Genomic DNA, 17,031 nt, shown 5'->3' on the forward strand with positions numbered 1-17,031 from the left:
TAGTATATATATATATATATATATATATATATATATATTTATATATACATATATATATACATATATATATATATTTATATATACATACATATATATATACATATATATATATATATTTATATATACATATACATATATATATATATCTATATATATATATATATATATATATATGATTTCACAGTCCTTGGATCTTCCGCTCTTTAACTGAACATCCATTCACGTTGAATGATTCTTTATTTTCACCCATTTTCTTCCGCTTCACTGTTTTTTTTTTTTAATTTAGCAAGTACGCCTTATAGCTAATTTGCAGTTTCATTATATACTTTATAAGCAAAATCTGCTCCCGCATTTTGCTAATTCCTTGCCGCTCATGATAAGGAAAGTATTTCTTTCGAAAACCCGCGAATTAAGGACAATCCAATTCTTTTTCGTTTCCTTGTTTTGGAAATAAAATATGTTTTTAACTCTTGTTTAAGTGTGTGTGAACATATTTTATTAACTCCTTGCTTATATATATATATATATATATATATATATATATATATATACATATATATATAAATATATATATACACATATATACATATATATATGCACATATATACATTTATACAAATATATATATACATATATATACACATATATACATTTCTACATATATACGTACATATATATGTACATAAATACGTACATATATGTACATATATACGTACATATATACGTACATATATGTATACATACATATATACATACACATACAGCGTGACCCCACAAAAAGCGGGCCCCAACTCCAATTAGACCCCGTTTCTTTGTGTTTTATCTGAATAAAATGAAACTTTGGTCATAACTAGTTTATTATATTGAAAGCATCACATCAAAACACTAGAATCTTTGGCCTTTTTTTCTCCGTTAACAGTAACACGCTCAGAAAAACAGTTGAATATCCTCTGTTTTTTATGGGTCATCCAGCATTTATATATTTATGAGATGAAGTGAGGTAAGCAGTAAAGTAAACATTTTAGCCGGGTCTTAATCTGTGTTTTTTTTTTTTTTTGTCTCAAGAAAGACTAAAAGACTCTGCACGTTAACTGAAAAAGCTGAACTGCTTGATCGGTTGTTTGCTCTCAACTTTGCCTTAGACTCCAATTATCCCTAAAATTTAACTTTGGACTGGAGCCACACTGGATGACTTCATCATCACTCCTTTCCCAAGTCTAGGATATTATTAAAACAATTGACACGTCCAAAGCATGTGGACCTGATATTATTTCTGATACAGTCTTTAAAATATGTTCCCCTTAGCTAGCCATTCTCCTCTCAGAACTGTACAATAAAATATTTCACGAATCGTTATTCTCAGATAACTAGAAAATTGCGTTTAAGAATTCTGGTGAAAGAACTTGCACGCTAAATTATCGCCCCATCAGTTTTTTTTTCTGCTCTTTTGTTAAAAGCTTTGAATTACTAATCAATCTGGGGAGAGTTCCGCCACCTCTTTTTGGTAACCCTCTTTCTATCTAAGAGTATGCATTTAAGCAATCCCGTTCTTACTGCGCAGATTTTAGTAAAGGATGCTGAAGGTACATCAATAGCGCGTGATATATCTGTTAGAAAGCGGGGTAACAAATTATTAATGAACATTTTTTTTTGCTTGAGCTGGACTGGAAGAATGACGACATGTTCTTTTGAGGGGATAACAAATACTTGTACATAAGGGGGTGTCAATCGACGAAAGGAGACAATGTTTCTATTGATGGCGAGCTAGACAAATGTTCTTTGGTGAAGAAGTTGAGGTGTGTATATAATAGCAACAGTCTATATAATAAACAGAGTCTGTAAACATTTAAGAGCAAGAGAAACATTTAACATGACAGTAACAATCAGGACGAATTCACATACCTGTTTCTTCGATGACACCACAAAAAGTAACATTGCATGTAAAATTTATACACACACCGTCAACATTTCGAAGACTACAACGTTTTGACTTCCACGGTGTCCTCTCCTCGACTTCTTCGACTGAATTCCTCAACTGCCCTTCTCGACTGATTTCAAGCCTTCTAATTAACGTCCGTGTATATATTAAAACTATTTCTTTGTGATTACATCATTTGCAGACCCACGGAGAATCTAATCAGCTGACATATGTATCACGTATCTAGGTATTATTATTGTTAATACACATTACTTTTTCTGAAAACATATTTATTTTTATTTCTCTTAGATTCACTTTTGTTATTGTTTATAGAATACAGTCAAGTAAAAAAAAAACATCATTAACCATATTTGTCTTTGAGGTGCATTTGTCTCTTTAAAACAAATCTAATTCAATCTGCATAATAATAATAATAATAATAATAATAATAATAATAATAATAATAATAATAACCACCTTGCTCAGATAATTCGGCGTGCTAATATGCAACATATCTAAAGCCTTTGACATGGTTTCGTAGTGAAGACTTTTCGTGAAAATTAATTCGTATAGAATTACTAGGTGGATATGTAATATAATTAAATCTTTCTTAAGCAAAAGAAAAATACAGATGTCTTCGATGGCCGTACATCTAAAATACATGTGATTGATTCGGGTGTGCATCAGGGGTCGATATTTGGAATGTTATTAGCCCTTGTTTTAATAAAGGACCTCCCTTATGGGATTGTATCCGAGATGAATATGTGTTGATGACACCACGTTTTTTTTTTTTTTTTTTTTTTTTGACATATGGTAAAAATGAACAAACACATGTCTGGGGCAACGGTTGAATCTTTGGAAAATTACCTCTAGTTTGTAGTTGAACATGGATAAAATGTAATGCCACGCATACACGCTGTAGCCCTCCCTCTAACATCTGTAACATCGAATGGTTGGCTTATTCTTTTCTGTTAACAATTATAAGAAACCTTTTCAATTACCAATTATCAGTTAATAGAGTCCATCATTCAAACGCCGACATCTAACAGTCACAGGTAACATGAACCGGGATGATACCTAGAATATATTTTCAAGGATGTTACAAGGACAGTAGACTCCATCTACTACGCCAGATGCAGGAATGATTTTAATTGGTTCTTTCTTCGAACAATTCCATCTTTAAAAAAAAAACGATGATAGGTGAATTTATAAAAATCTGTGGAAAACTGACAAATTGTTATATAGATAATTATTTGTTCAGCATTTCAAATTTAATATTTATTTAATATACTAGGGTAATTTGTTCCTGGAGTAAGTGTTTTATTTAATCTCTAGTCAGCATCGCCTGAAGTAAGGATTGAACCTTCAACATTAGACAGCTGTTAAGTAAAACTAGTTATTACTTAAACTCGGTGTGTATATTGAAAATTTATTGATATACAACTAATAAGATATTAGTTTCATCATTATTCGAGAACAGTCATTTATATTTCATGCTTTACAATCCTGTATTAGATTTGTAGCTGAGTAATTTTTAGTACGTGTATATTTGGGTTGAATAGTGCCGAGTGACCTTCGTTACAAGAAAGTATATAATCTATCTATATATATATATATATATATATATATATATATATATAAGTGAAAGTGTCCCTGTGTGTGTCTGTGTATCTGTGTGTCTGTGTACATTTCCTTACGTAATAACTCAGTCAATGTTGAGCCTACAGACTCGAAATTTGATATGCAGGTTACTGAGATTTGGGAAAATTGATGTGATCGGTTTTTGGCCAGAAATTTTGCGATTAAGGGGTCAAAGTCCAACGATTTGACCTTTGAGAACTCTACCAAACTCCTCCGACAATTTTGGGTCTACACACTTGAAATTTTAGATATAGGTTCCTTGGACATGGATCTAACTTAATAAATTGATCTGAGCCCATAGCAATAAATGGTAAGGGGTCATAATAGGGGTCAAAGTTTAAAAAAAATTGACCTCTGCAGTCTCTTTCAAATTACTCAGACGATTTCTGGTCTAAATATTTGAAATTTTACATAAAAAGTATTCAGAGATAAGGCAAGCTTTTTCATCAGTTTGGGTCGAAAATTTTTAGTTACCAATATATAAATGTATGTATGTATGTTTGCATGTCTGCCTTAAACTTTCAATAGAAACGACAGATTTTACCAAGATCAGTATCGTTTTAAAGTTCGACAAATATCGAAAAATTGGCTAAAAACATTAATATCTTCCTCTTCAACTAGGCACTTTTCTACGGGGGGGGTCACTTTTTCGCCGATATTTTTGAAAGTTATCCCCTCCTTTAGATTGTCTAGCCTTAATTTTAAAAAAATATCGCTTCCGGTTTGGCGATGGTCGTAACAGCATAAAAGTTAGGTTTTACCCCGTCTTTTCCTCCTTTGCGGTACGGGTTCGAGTCTGCCTTCCTACTACCACTTTTTTTTTTTTGCTCAACATACACATCCAAACACCCGGGTAACGCCGGGCGCCCATGCTAATTATAATAATAAATCCAGAATCAATAAACTGTTTATTCGACAGCGATGAATGGGCGTGATGCAGCTGTCGAGAATTTTAATTCGCTTCTTTGGACAGGTATGTATCGATAGCTGAATCTGTCAACTTGAGCAGTGCGGACGTGTTCTATTGACAAAGACTAGAGGGCTCATGAGTGGAATGAGCAGATGTTTCTATCTCTGAGAGAGAAAAAATGTGTAACACCAAGAGAAAATAATTAAAGGGTATATACACATATAAAAGATACATACACCCATTTAATGCGTGCGCGTTTCTCGGCGGGCGGTGATAGTTGGCCCCGACTTGTTATATAAAGGAACACGTGTTTGAGGGAATAACTGCAGAGAAATGTATGACAGAGTTTAGAAAGCGACAGAGATAAGCTACTCACATTCGAATATTTTATTAATGATTCAAATCTGTGGCGATTAAAGAACGATAATAAAATATAAATGCACCCATAATCTCCGATAATAGCAATTATATTAGTTCACCTCGGCTAAAAAAGAAATATAGAGGGTTATTTGCATAACATTTCTGCCGGTGAACCATACAAATTTTTTTTTCAGGTTTCTCCTATCAAATAAGGACATTTCTGTCGCACTCGGCAATACAGTTGCGAATTACATAAGAGATGACTTTCCATGTGGTTGAACATTCTAAATTGCCCTATATGTGCTTATGAGTATCACTTACGTACAGCACCACGTTTATATTTGCTTCTATCACCCCCCCCCCCTCCAGAAACTGCGGGATTATTATCATTGAGAGTATCTTTGAGAAAATTGACCACATCCTGTCTGCTCATCCCTCAGCTAACATTCACGTCTGTGGTGACTTCAAGGTTAACAATGTTGAATGGCTAGCCCATTTAAAAGAATGAACAAAATCTTTTCTTCATTGCTTATGGTATAACAGAGAGTGTTAATGAACCCACCCGTGTGCCCGACACTAACAGACAATATGCAAGTCTCTTAGACAACTTGCTCGAAACTGTGCTCATCCTCCGTTCTGTCTCAACAGCGATCTTCCGACCACTTGGTTGTCTCAATGAAGATAAAAACAAAAAACTTTCTTGCTTGTTTCGTAATCGCACACTGGCAAAACATTACAAGTGCACAAGTACGCGTTGGTTGGGAACGGCGTCTGCGAACGGTTCGTTTACCGTTGTTTAACGTTTGTTTATAAAATGTTACACACGGACACAATGACATTGTTGGCGATCAAAGAAAATACGTAATAGAAACAAATAAAAATGCATTATTCTCACCTTCACGGGAACACAAATGAGTATCAGCATGAGGTCAGCTGTTGCAAGACTTAGCAGAAAAATATTTGTGATACTCCTCATGCCCTTATGCCGGACTATGCAGAATATCACCAACGCGTTTCCAACGACGCCAAGTATCAGTGTGAAAACGTACACAAATCCGACTGGTATAACTTCTTCGAGGGGTATACCTGTATCTATGTCGCTGTAAATGCAATTAACATATTCGTCATATTCGTGAGTGAGATTGAATATCTCATGGCATTCTAACTCTGGATCGTCCATTTTTGTAATGTACAGGAGAAAATGTCAGCGTGATCTGAAAAATAGATGACATATTTTTCGTGAGTCGACATATAGAGATCAAGTTTTATTGACACAAACGGCGGAAAACATTAAAAATATGACGAGAGATATGAGCAACTACACAACGTTTCGTTTATTCAGGTATATTTTATTAAATAGGATAAATAGAGGAAATCAAACTGTTAAAATATGAATACTACAAGAAAATCCTATCCCCATAAAAACGCTCAATATTCCAGATAGAGCATTAATATACAAAAGAAATCTAAATTGTGTAAAAATAACAAAATGTATTATTTATTGATGGGTCAAATTTTCCAAACATTTTTTTTAAGTTGATTGTTTTCCAAAGGTAAAATTGGGTTAATATATTTAGCTAATTAAATAAATCTCCAGTTATAAATTCGTAAAAAGCGAAGCTCAAAGTTCGTGAAAATGTGGTCTAAAAGTCTTGGAGAGGGTACTTATAGAGGAGATGTATCTGCGCTTATAATGGCAGAGGAGAAATTGGAGCAAGTTAAAATTATTGATTCTTACGGATCTTTATTTGAATTTCAAATAACATTGTTTCTTGCTCATGATATTTTGGTTGGAGGGTTTTTTTTATTCTACAAGATTTGGTCTCCTAACTTTCTTGTAGTAAAAAAAATAGTCTAATTTTATGGTTGTTTCCAATAAAAGATATGTATCGGTTTACATATCTACTTATGGCTTTTCTAAAGTATAGTTGCCGTTGATTGCAAGGCTGTATCTATACTACTATAAATTTGTTTTTGTGTATGAATATTCATATTAAAAACTCTTGTGTTTCTATTTGTGTAAAAAGAAAATACAACTTTGTTATATATGGGTCATAGAATTGAATTTATCTGCAAAATATCTAGTTCACTTGCATATTCCTTTGCACATTCATTTTAATTCCTTCCCTATTAGATTTTTTTCGGTTTTCTTATGGGATGATCATCTTTAACTCACTATTACGTGTGATTATATTCATGCAGATATTGTAAATGATTTATACTTGCGTAACATTGTGTCAAAAAACTTACAGCAAATACCAACCTTTTTTTCTATATACTATGTATTCGTATGAGTATGCGGATATATATTTCTTTAAAAATTTCGCCTACGATACTCCTCTGTCAGTTTTTGGTCTACAGACATGAAACTATATATATACGTTATTTTAGCCGGGAAAAATCGGTGGAAAAAGTGTTAATTTTTTTTAATGGAATTTTTCAGGTGAAAGTCGAAGGAGTTCATTACGAATATGCATGCGTGACGTAATAGCATTTGATTCATGTTGTAATTTTTAGTCTTGCATCAAACCTGTCTTCATAGTGTAACATTATAGAGAAGTTCTTTTCCTTTTAATTGACATCATTTTCTTATTTTTAAATTTAATAATTATTTAGATAAACTCACAAGGTAAAGATAACTCGACATCTCCATCTGCCAATACAATGGAATACATAATCACAAAAGGAAAAAAATATATTTTACAAATTGGTGCAACAAATTCATAATCGGTTACATGCAAAAAATGATTCCTTTATAAAAGCAAGACACCGTCCTTCACAAAAGTCTCATCTAACCAAGAACAAAAGTTCAAAACACAAAACGCAGATATGTGGGTCTCAAAACGTCCACGTCAGCATAATTTGGGGGTCGGCTGAAAATAACTTTCGTCTATCAAAGAGAAAATAAATTTCAAAATCATTTCATTCAAATATATATAAAAAATCAATTAATTAGTAACAAGACTTTGCTAGGCACCACGTCATCGGGAATCCACGATTTCTTAAAAACACAAAAACACTATAAAACATTTAGCTTTCTAAAAACACATACAAACATATTAATTAAATTTCAATTTCAAATACATCTACACACAATCTCCTTGCTTTTTTTTTCTCAATAAGGCCAAATAATTTAATTTTAATTGCTCTTTTTTTTTCACTCGAAAGCATGCAGCTGAAAACTTTAACAAGGAACAACCGTTATTTTTTAACACAATTCGGAACATTTTTTTTGCTTTGCTTAATCAAAAAGAACATCAATTTTGCTTTTGACAAACAACACCAATTTCATTGACAGTTACCAAAACAACATTTAAACATTTGGCGTTTTTTGACAACAATTTTCATGATCATACAATTGCACTGTGTAACTAGAATTCCTTCTCTTTGTTTTCACCTTGTCTTTGTTAATAATATATGTTTTTCTTCTTCTTCTTCTTCTTCTTCTTCTTCTTCTTTCGGTGTGTGCAGAATTAGTTTGCTTTTCTTTTTTCATGAATATTTTCTATAACCGATTACGGCATTTTGCCCTTTTTCTTAAGTATACTTAAAAATATCTTCGTGTGTGTGTGTATGTGTTTTACTTTTTCTCATTTTTTTCTACGCAGTTACAGTTATGAAGTACCGTTCTTCTATGTTTTTTTACGTATGCGTGTTTTCGTGATTTTTTTCTTTTCTCATTTACTGTTTCCCTTTCTTTAAATCTATATGTATGTCAATCGCTCTTTTTTATCATAAATATAGCATAGATATATATTTTCCTCGGTATCCTTTATTTCTCCTTACTTTGTTTATTGTATTTTCATTTCTTTTTAAACGTTGTGTCTATTTTTCTTTGTTTGTTTGTTTGTTTGTTTTTTTCGCTCTTTTATTTTTTAACTCACTTAGCATTTTTGTTTCCGTGGTAACTTCACGATTTAATTCTCCTTTAAAAGGGGACTGGCATGGCAACCAAATCGCCTTATGTAACATTATAGAGGGGTTCATATATACATCATGTTATTGTTTGTTGCGTTACTAAATTTCTATAGTTGGGTGCTTTAGTATCTAAACCACTTGTTACTCTCACAGTCTATTTACGTTCCGTGATCGTCTAAGTGTTTTGCGTGCGCGTATATCAAACATAATTACATAAACACATTTATTTGATGACATACCTGGTTTTCTGCTGATAGCCTCTGAAAGATATTCAGCCAGTCTTGGGGAGAAGGATTCTGTGTAATTGAAGGCGTTTTAACAACTAAGACGCTCTGTATTTATATAGTTTATTTCACTCCCATGAATTACGTCAAGCAGAGGGGTGAGCGACGATCTTTGCTTGGGTGGTTAATTTTACTTTCCATTATGAGACACGTCAGCTCCCTGCCCGGTGCTGTTAAACCGCCCGCTCTGTTTGACGTCCTCTTTCTAACTCATCTATTTTCTCAGCTAACTAGAACACGTGAGAGAAAGACACTTACTTCCGATGCTGGTCCCGGTGCGACTTGTTCAGTTTACACCTCAACATAGCTTCTCACCTCATCTCTTGTTAACCTCCAATTAGATATACAAATAGATCGATTGATAGATAGATATAGCGATAGTTAAATAATTAGCAGCTAATTGTTTTCTGTTCCACGACTATATAACAATAGCTCAAAAAGTAAATCCTAAGCTAAACGTTTTCGTTTGGATTCTCGGCGGCGGCGCATGAGTCATTTTTTTTTAACTTTATAAATTATTATTATAGATTAGGCCCAATATAATGTAATAATAAATACGAAATCTGCATTAATCAAAATATCATATTTAAGCGTATTTTACGACAGGGCAATGCCGGGCGTCCTACTTGTGTTAATATAGTTCTAGTTATAACGTTATAATTAGTTATTATTATCATTATCATTATTATTAGCAGTAGTAGTAGTAGTAGTATTTGCAGTTGTAGTTTTATTGCTTTACGTTTTTGATCGTTAATTTTATTTAATTATCTAAGATATAATTAAAGAAATTTGTTATTAATAAGGACTATGTGTGTGTGTGTTTGTGTGTGTGTGTGTTTGTGTTATAGGAATGGAGAGATATATAAATGCTGAAATGTGTGTCTGCGTGGAAAATCTATTATGAGAGAAGTTTTTTTTTAGGTTTTCTTTTGGTCAGACTATGCAATTTTTTCTCTTTTAAAAAGCTTTACACACAAGCATTATTTGAAAATTTCAAGACCTTATTTTTTATTACATCACATACATAAGAAAACATATACAAACACATTTTGCGATACTCGAACATTGCCATCAATCAGATACGTGTATATCAACTGTGTTGATGTGTGAGCGCATGTGCAAGTATATTTGAGAGAATATGCGCATGCGCCTGCGTTTTCCTCCGTCCGTTAACATGCACAGGGATATTACCAAAGTACATATTTTTCACGCAGGCCAATAATATACATATGTATTGAATAATCGTAATAAGATGAACGTACAATAGTGTAATTTCTGTGTTCAATGAACAATATATCTCTATTACTATGTAAAAGGAACTTTGTGTGTCTGTGTATCTGTTATATATATACAGACATGGTCAATGAAAAATCGGAATTATAATTCAAATTTTCCAGGTAGTGTAGTAAATATCACTAAATATATTTTAACAATAACCAATAGTTGGCATGCCCTCCTCTTGCTTTTATAACCGCTTGTATTCGTTTTTGCATATTATTGGCTAAATTGTATCAGGTGGTAGGATCTATTTACTTTATTTACATGGAGTTTGGCCTCTAATTCTTTTTTATGAACATTCGTGCATCCTCACTCTTTTCTTTGATAGGACCACAGAGTTTCAATAGGATTTAGGTCTGTTGGTTGGGAGAGTCACTTCATCCCAGTAATCCTTTTTTTCTCAAAGCAAATCATTGAAACTGTTAACGTATGGTATGGGGCATTGTCTTCTTGGAAGCTTACATCACTTGGAATGTTATTAAACATTTTAGTCAATGAGGTTTGGTAAATCTGGTCCAGAATGTTAGTCCGGTACCTGAAGAAGCCATACAGCCTTTAAGATTATGCTTTCTTCTCGAAATTTTACATTTGGAACTAAACAATCAGAATGAAATGCCTCTCTTTCCCTACGGCGAAACAAAAAACGCCCCATAGGTGCCAGAAATCTCATGAAAAAATGAGAAGTTGCTACAATTTGTGAATAGATGTTATGGATGTGTGTTCACATAAAGTTTTCAATTGCTCCTTTCAAAATTTAGGAAATAGAAGCTGTTAACTTACCTTAAACTCACTTTCGTCAGACTAAACAATTTTGGCCCAATAATCAGGTATCTAATTTTCATATATTTTTTTAAAATTTTATTTATATTTATTTATTTATTTATTGCAAATTTAAGTCGTTTTTTCTTGTTGGCCTGAGACAAGTATGGCTTCCTCCTTGCTTTGTAGCCTTTTAATCCCACTTCTAAAAACCTTCTTCTCATCCGAGCTGATATGTTTTGTTTGCATCTTCCCTAAGTTCAGTAGCAAGCTCTGAAGACCTTTTCTGTCTATCTGTAAGGGATGCTCTTTTCAAAAATCTGAATTCCCCGGCGGCTGTAGATGTTTTATAGCCTTATCCTTTTTCTGTTTCGGAAAGCCTTTATTTATACGTTTTAATCGTTGTTTGAACTCTCTCCTTTGAACATTCCATCTTTCTGACAATTTCTACCTGCTAATATCATTCACACGATTAAGCAACAGCTTGTGCCCTTTTAATTTCTGAAAGCTACATCTTTGGAGGTGTTTTCAATTAAATATACTATTATAGCACTGGAAGGAATATAATATTATCTGAAAATAAGAAACAACTTTTAGTATCATAATGAATCATTTTGAATATTAAAATGAATTTAGTATGAAACTCAGCTAAAACTCTTGAAAGAGGCTAAAGGCAAATAAATATTATAATTTACTGTTAAATATTTTTCATTTGCTCTGATCAGTTCACTGTACAATTCTTAACCTTTAAATGCGTAGGTTTAAACTATTATCTAAGATTTTTTATAGGTGCTCCATAATTTTGACGATGGATATATATATTATTTCATAAAAAGATATAATATTTTTATTTTATTATTTGCGGATTGTTATCCACATCTTCATGGTTGTTATTGGTTCACAATATGGCGGCCAACTGTTCCTCTGGCCTTCGTCGGGTGGTTAACTGCGTCGGAATAGGAATACCAAGGATCTTATCTGAGTCTTTCTGCATCCTCAGTAGTTATGCTATCCATAATTGTTGTCGTATCACCACGTTTTGGGGTAGGATTGAAACCCCTATCCTCAGACACTGCTCACCTGTAGAGATTCAACGCATTGAGCATTGTCTGAAAATAACGTTTTAAAGCCTACCCAAAGCCGGTCAGAGAATTAGTTGGCCAAAAAACGCGGTATGCGACAATTATGGAAGACAGTAATTACTGAGGATACAGTTAAGAGACTTAGCATTCTTATCCTGTCGCGGTTAACTACCTGACGAAGGACAGTGGAACACTTGGCTGAAATGTCGTAAGACAACAACTAAGAAAATGAGGAAAACAGTCCGCAAATAAATAAATAAAAATATACAAATTACAATATAAAAATCCTCTATTTCCTAAGTTCGTGATATGATGATAAAACTAAACACCTCAAAGGCATGTAGACCTGATTTTATCCAGGATCATTAAGAAAATGATCTGTTGAGGTTAACCCAGTTCTCTATAAACTCTACAAAAATGCCTTACTTTGACTGCTGGAAAATTGCTACACTTGACAAGAATTTGGGCGAAAAAAAAAAACGATCCACTAAATTATCACCCCATTAGCCTGCTCCCTCACTTTGCCAAAAATTCTTGAGTCCTTAATTAATAAAGCACTAGATATTAAATTTTTTCCGACCAAAAGGCAAGCCATTATACTGCAGGTATCCTTACTGTGATCTCTGAACGTATAGACCATCCACTGGATAAAGCAGGGGAGGAGAGATCAGTAACTCTACATATATTCAATATCTTTGACAGGGTATTACACGATGCTCTTCTCATGAAAATTAGATCATCTGGTATTACGGGAAAAATACTTAACATAATCAAATTAAAATAAAGCTAAAACATTATTAAATAATAATAATAATAATAATAATAATAATAATAATAATAATAATAATAATAATAATAATAGAAAATTCAAGGTTGCCTTCGATGGTCGTACATCAAAAGAAGTTAACGTAAATGCCGGTGTGTCTCAGAGGTCGATCGTTGGAGCTTTAATATTCCTTATTTATAAATGTCTTCTCCGATAAAACTGTCTTCGGGATGGTTATATTTGCTGATAATACCACACTATATAACAGATACGAGGGGGGAAACGAAAGAACAAATATCTAAGGAAATGGCTTAAACTTGAGAAAATCTTCAATCTGAAGTGAAATGGAGACATAAATGGATGGTGACATTTAGTGTTGCTAGGAACAAGCTTTTTTTCTTTAATAATAACAAGAAACCTTCTCAACTACTGATAGACAATGGTTAATGATATACTGACTGAAAACTCTTTGTTCAAATTCTTCGGCTTACGTTTAGAGGGAACATGAATTCGAAAAAATATATCGAGGGCATTGGCAAGACTGCTGCGGAGAAGGTGGGTCCTCTGTAACGTTCTAGAAATTTACTTACGGTTGAGACTATCATGTACCTCTACACGACTACCAGTTGCCTATGCGTGGAGTATTGTTGCAATATTTGGACTGGTGTATATGCTACTAGGCTCTCATTCCTAGACAGGGTCCACAAAAGAGTGGGAAACTTAATACGTCTCGCACTGTCAACCAAACTCCAACCTCTTTCCAATCGACGAAATGTTGCATCCCTGTGCCTATTTTACAAGTATTTTAATGGAATGTGCTCCGACGAGCTCGAAGTCCTTGTACACCCTCGACCTAAATACCCCCAACTAACCTGATATAGTGTAATGAAATTAAACCCAGTGACAAGTTTGTGTGAGAGAAAAAAGAGTTGATCAAGAGTTGATCACATTAAGCCCCAGAATCCATTTTTTTTGCTTACATAAGTAGGATTTAATAACTTGATATAAATTCTTTCCAGGACTTTAAGATGAAACAACGAATGTGGCATACTTATTGCAGAAAAACTGCCATTGCTGTAATCAAACGCGTAATCGATGTTTTTTAGTAAGTGTTTGGATATAGCTGACCTATACGTATTAAATAAACGATTTCAATTATTTAATCGATACTGACATATTGCGGGGAAGGGAGTTTATATCATTAATATGTATATATATATATATATATATATATATAGAGAGAGAGAGAGAGAGAGAGAGAGAGACAGACAGACAGACAGACAGACAGAGGGTGAGAAAAAGCGAGAGAGTATCAATAAAGTAAGTAAACGACAATATAAAAATATATAGATTTATTCATTTATTCAATAAAGGTGATACATCAATTAGAGGTGTAGGGTAAGTAAGAAATTTTTATACCATGGTATTTCGAAGCCAATAGCTTCTCATCAGAAGAGGAGACCTATGCTAAGTACTATAATAGGGATGCGACGTTCAATGTTGTTATGCAATAGTTACGACATGTCCTTATATATCCTCTTTATATATTCAGAATCAGTTATCAAATTCTCTTCAATACGCCTCCCAGACAACTTTTACTAATAACACCTTTTATCTTTTTTGCTTAAAGCATAAATTTAAATTTATTCGTAACCGCTGCATTCTCTGCCCACAACTGAGTCATAATATGAAAACATCCTATTTGTCTTCTCCTCCAGAATTAAACTTTCCCTTACGATTAGACCTTTATAATTGCCAATTCTTTATACAAATTCGACATTAAATCTTAATAAAGTTGGTCCATTCTAACCTTGTATATAGGGCTATGACAACAGAATATTCTTTTCATTGTTTTGACTTTCGTGTATACATCTGACACAGTTAATCAATCGAGAACCACATAACTCTATATAAAAACATATAAAACATCAACTGATATATACTCGAGAATCAAAATAATGAAAAGAATATGCTCTTGTCATAGCCCTACTAATATATTTTTTAATTACAGTAGAGATTTCTCACAGTTACTACCTATGATATATAACCCTAATATAAGCAGCCCTAGGTGTGTCAGAAATTTCATGAAAAATATTGAATAATTCCACTCTCTGTCTTTCCAAGCTTGTAACTCCTCGAAAAATGTAATTCAACCCCTATTTTTTAATTAAAGGAGCAAGGACGAAGGTTTCATTTTAAAAAAAAACAATAAAATAAACACCCCACTTTTAAACGAGCAATTACGAGTTTTTTAATATTTTATTCGCAGTTTCGTGTTAGGGGTGTCAAAAATTCCTACAAAAATTCTGATACACCTAAAGCAGCCCTTACCAGTGTCTTTTACCACATTCACTCCCCCCTACTTCTCCCTAATCTCTTTGCTCCTCATTTTCACTCAGCCACTGATATTTTATAGTCCTGTATCTATTAACACGGGTCCCCAACTACCTAATCTTCTTTTCCTTCAGTTCCAAACTGTGTTACATTTTATTCCCAACATTTTGGTTTCCGCTTATCTATAAGCAATCATTACTCTCAGAAGTAATTATAACATTACCTGGAGCCTTTTGGAATACGCAAATTAAAATCAGACAACGACTAATGTATTTTTACTTCGGACATAAGAAAATGGGGCTAAAAAATACACTCTGAAATTGATTGGCATATCAAACAATTTTCTCCCGAAAAACTGAGGCAATGTCCTTTCATTATATTCTCGTCCCAGCCTTAATATCCTAAAAGATTACAAAATTCCCATCACCAACCACAGCATGATAGCTTTAATATACAACTTAAACTGGATGGAACTTCTATTTATTTATTAATGCCTTTTTTTAATATTTCGACACTGCTTTGCACTCGACAATGGCCAGAAATCTTTGCATAACATCTGTACTCCTCTGCTTTTAAGAACTTTCTTCTACTGTAAATTTTCTTTATTGGCATATTTTCATTATTTTTTCACTTGACTCTTAATATTTTTATATTTTCATACTTATTTTTTATATCTATTTTTTATTCTCCTATACCTAATAACTTTGTATTTCTTATATTTATTATTATTCTACAATTCTTATATTTTTTATATTTATTTATCCCATACTCTTTTGTATTTTTATCCCCTTGTTATACCATGTGTTTATCCTATATATTATTCACATAAAAATATTTCTATATTGTATCCCTTATAATTTATCCTCTAACATTTATTATCTTATTATAATATTATTCCTAATAATTTATATTTCATTTAAGTACTGATATAATTTCAGATAACCCTTTTAAAACATAGTGAGATAGCATAAATCCCCTATTTCAAATCAACCTCTTCCATTGCTATAACCCATTAATACATATGATTAAATAAGCATCTTCTTTCAATGCACTAAGCCTATATTCCACCCGAGTGTTTAATCACGTATATTGTACACATAGATATAAACACACCATGGCAAATATGTTATACACATACCTTTATTATATAATAAAAGGTATACTCCTCCTATATCGCAGAGATCACTTTAGTTCTTCCACCATTAAAATCTCTCACTGCACAATTATTTCGCTCCTAGACGCCGCATCCCTATTATCTTACCTAGCATCTTCTGTATCCTCCTGATGAGAAGCACTAGGCTTCGAAATGACATTATATAAAATGTTTTTACTTACTCTACACCCCTAATTGATCTATAAACTTTATTGAATATATATGTATATATATATATATATATATATATATATATATATACTAGCATATATTTTTATATTGTCATTTTCTTGCTTTATTGATACTATATATAAGCTCCAAAACAATTTGTTTAGCTTTGCATTATTCCGATAAAGAATCGATATTATTTAAGGCTATATGGTCATATAGCTGTTAATATTTTTAAAAAGACATAATTTCATTCATCCAGAGGATGTCTCGAAATAAAGACAAAACGTTTATGAACATATAACTTGCTTGCTCCTTGTTTTATTTCTCTATTACATCGGAATAGTATTTCCATTATTCGTATCACACACACACACACACACACACACATATATATATATATATATGTATATATATATATTGCATTTCCATTATTCGTATCATGTATATGTATATATAT

General features: G+C 32.7%; 1 protein-coding gene across 1 annotated transcript in view; it reads right to left on the bottom strand.

The window, feature by feature from the left end:
• Positions 1–17,031, bottom strand: part of LOC145287973 (allatostatin-A receptor-like) — a 158,295-nt gene that overhangs the window by 86,205 nt on the left and 55,059 nt on the right. Inside the window, exon 2 of the mRNA XM_080135949.1 lies at positions 5,725–6,043. Within this exon, the coding sequence (XP_079992075.1) occupies positions 5,725–6,009 (285 nt within the window). The 5' untranslated portion in view covers positions 6,010–6,043. The remainder of the gene's footprint in view (positions 1–5,724; positions 6,044–17,031) is intronic.

Source organism: Euprymna scolopes, chromosome 11 (genome assembly GCF_053919585.1).
Source record: "Euprymna scolopes isolate OS-2025 chromosome 11, ASM5391958v1, whole genome shotgun sequence".
Lineage (NCBI taxonomy): Eukaryota > Metazoa > Mollusca > Cephalopoda > Sepiida > Sepiolidae > Euprymna > Euprymna scolopes.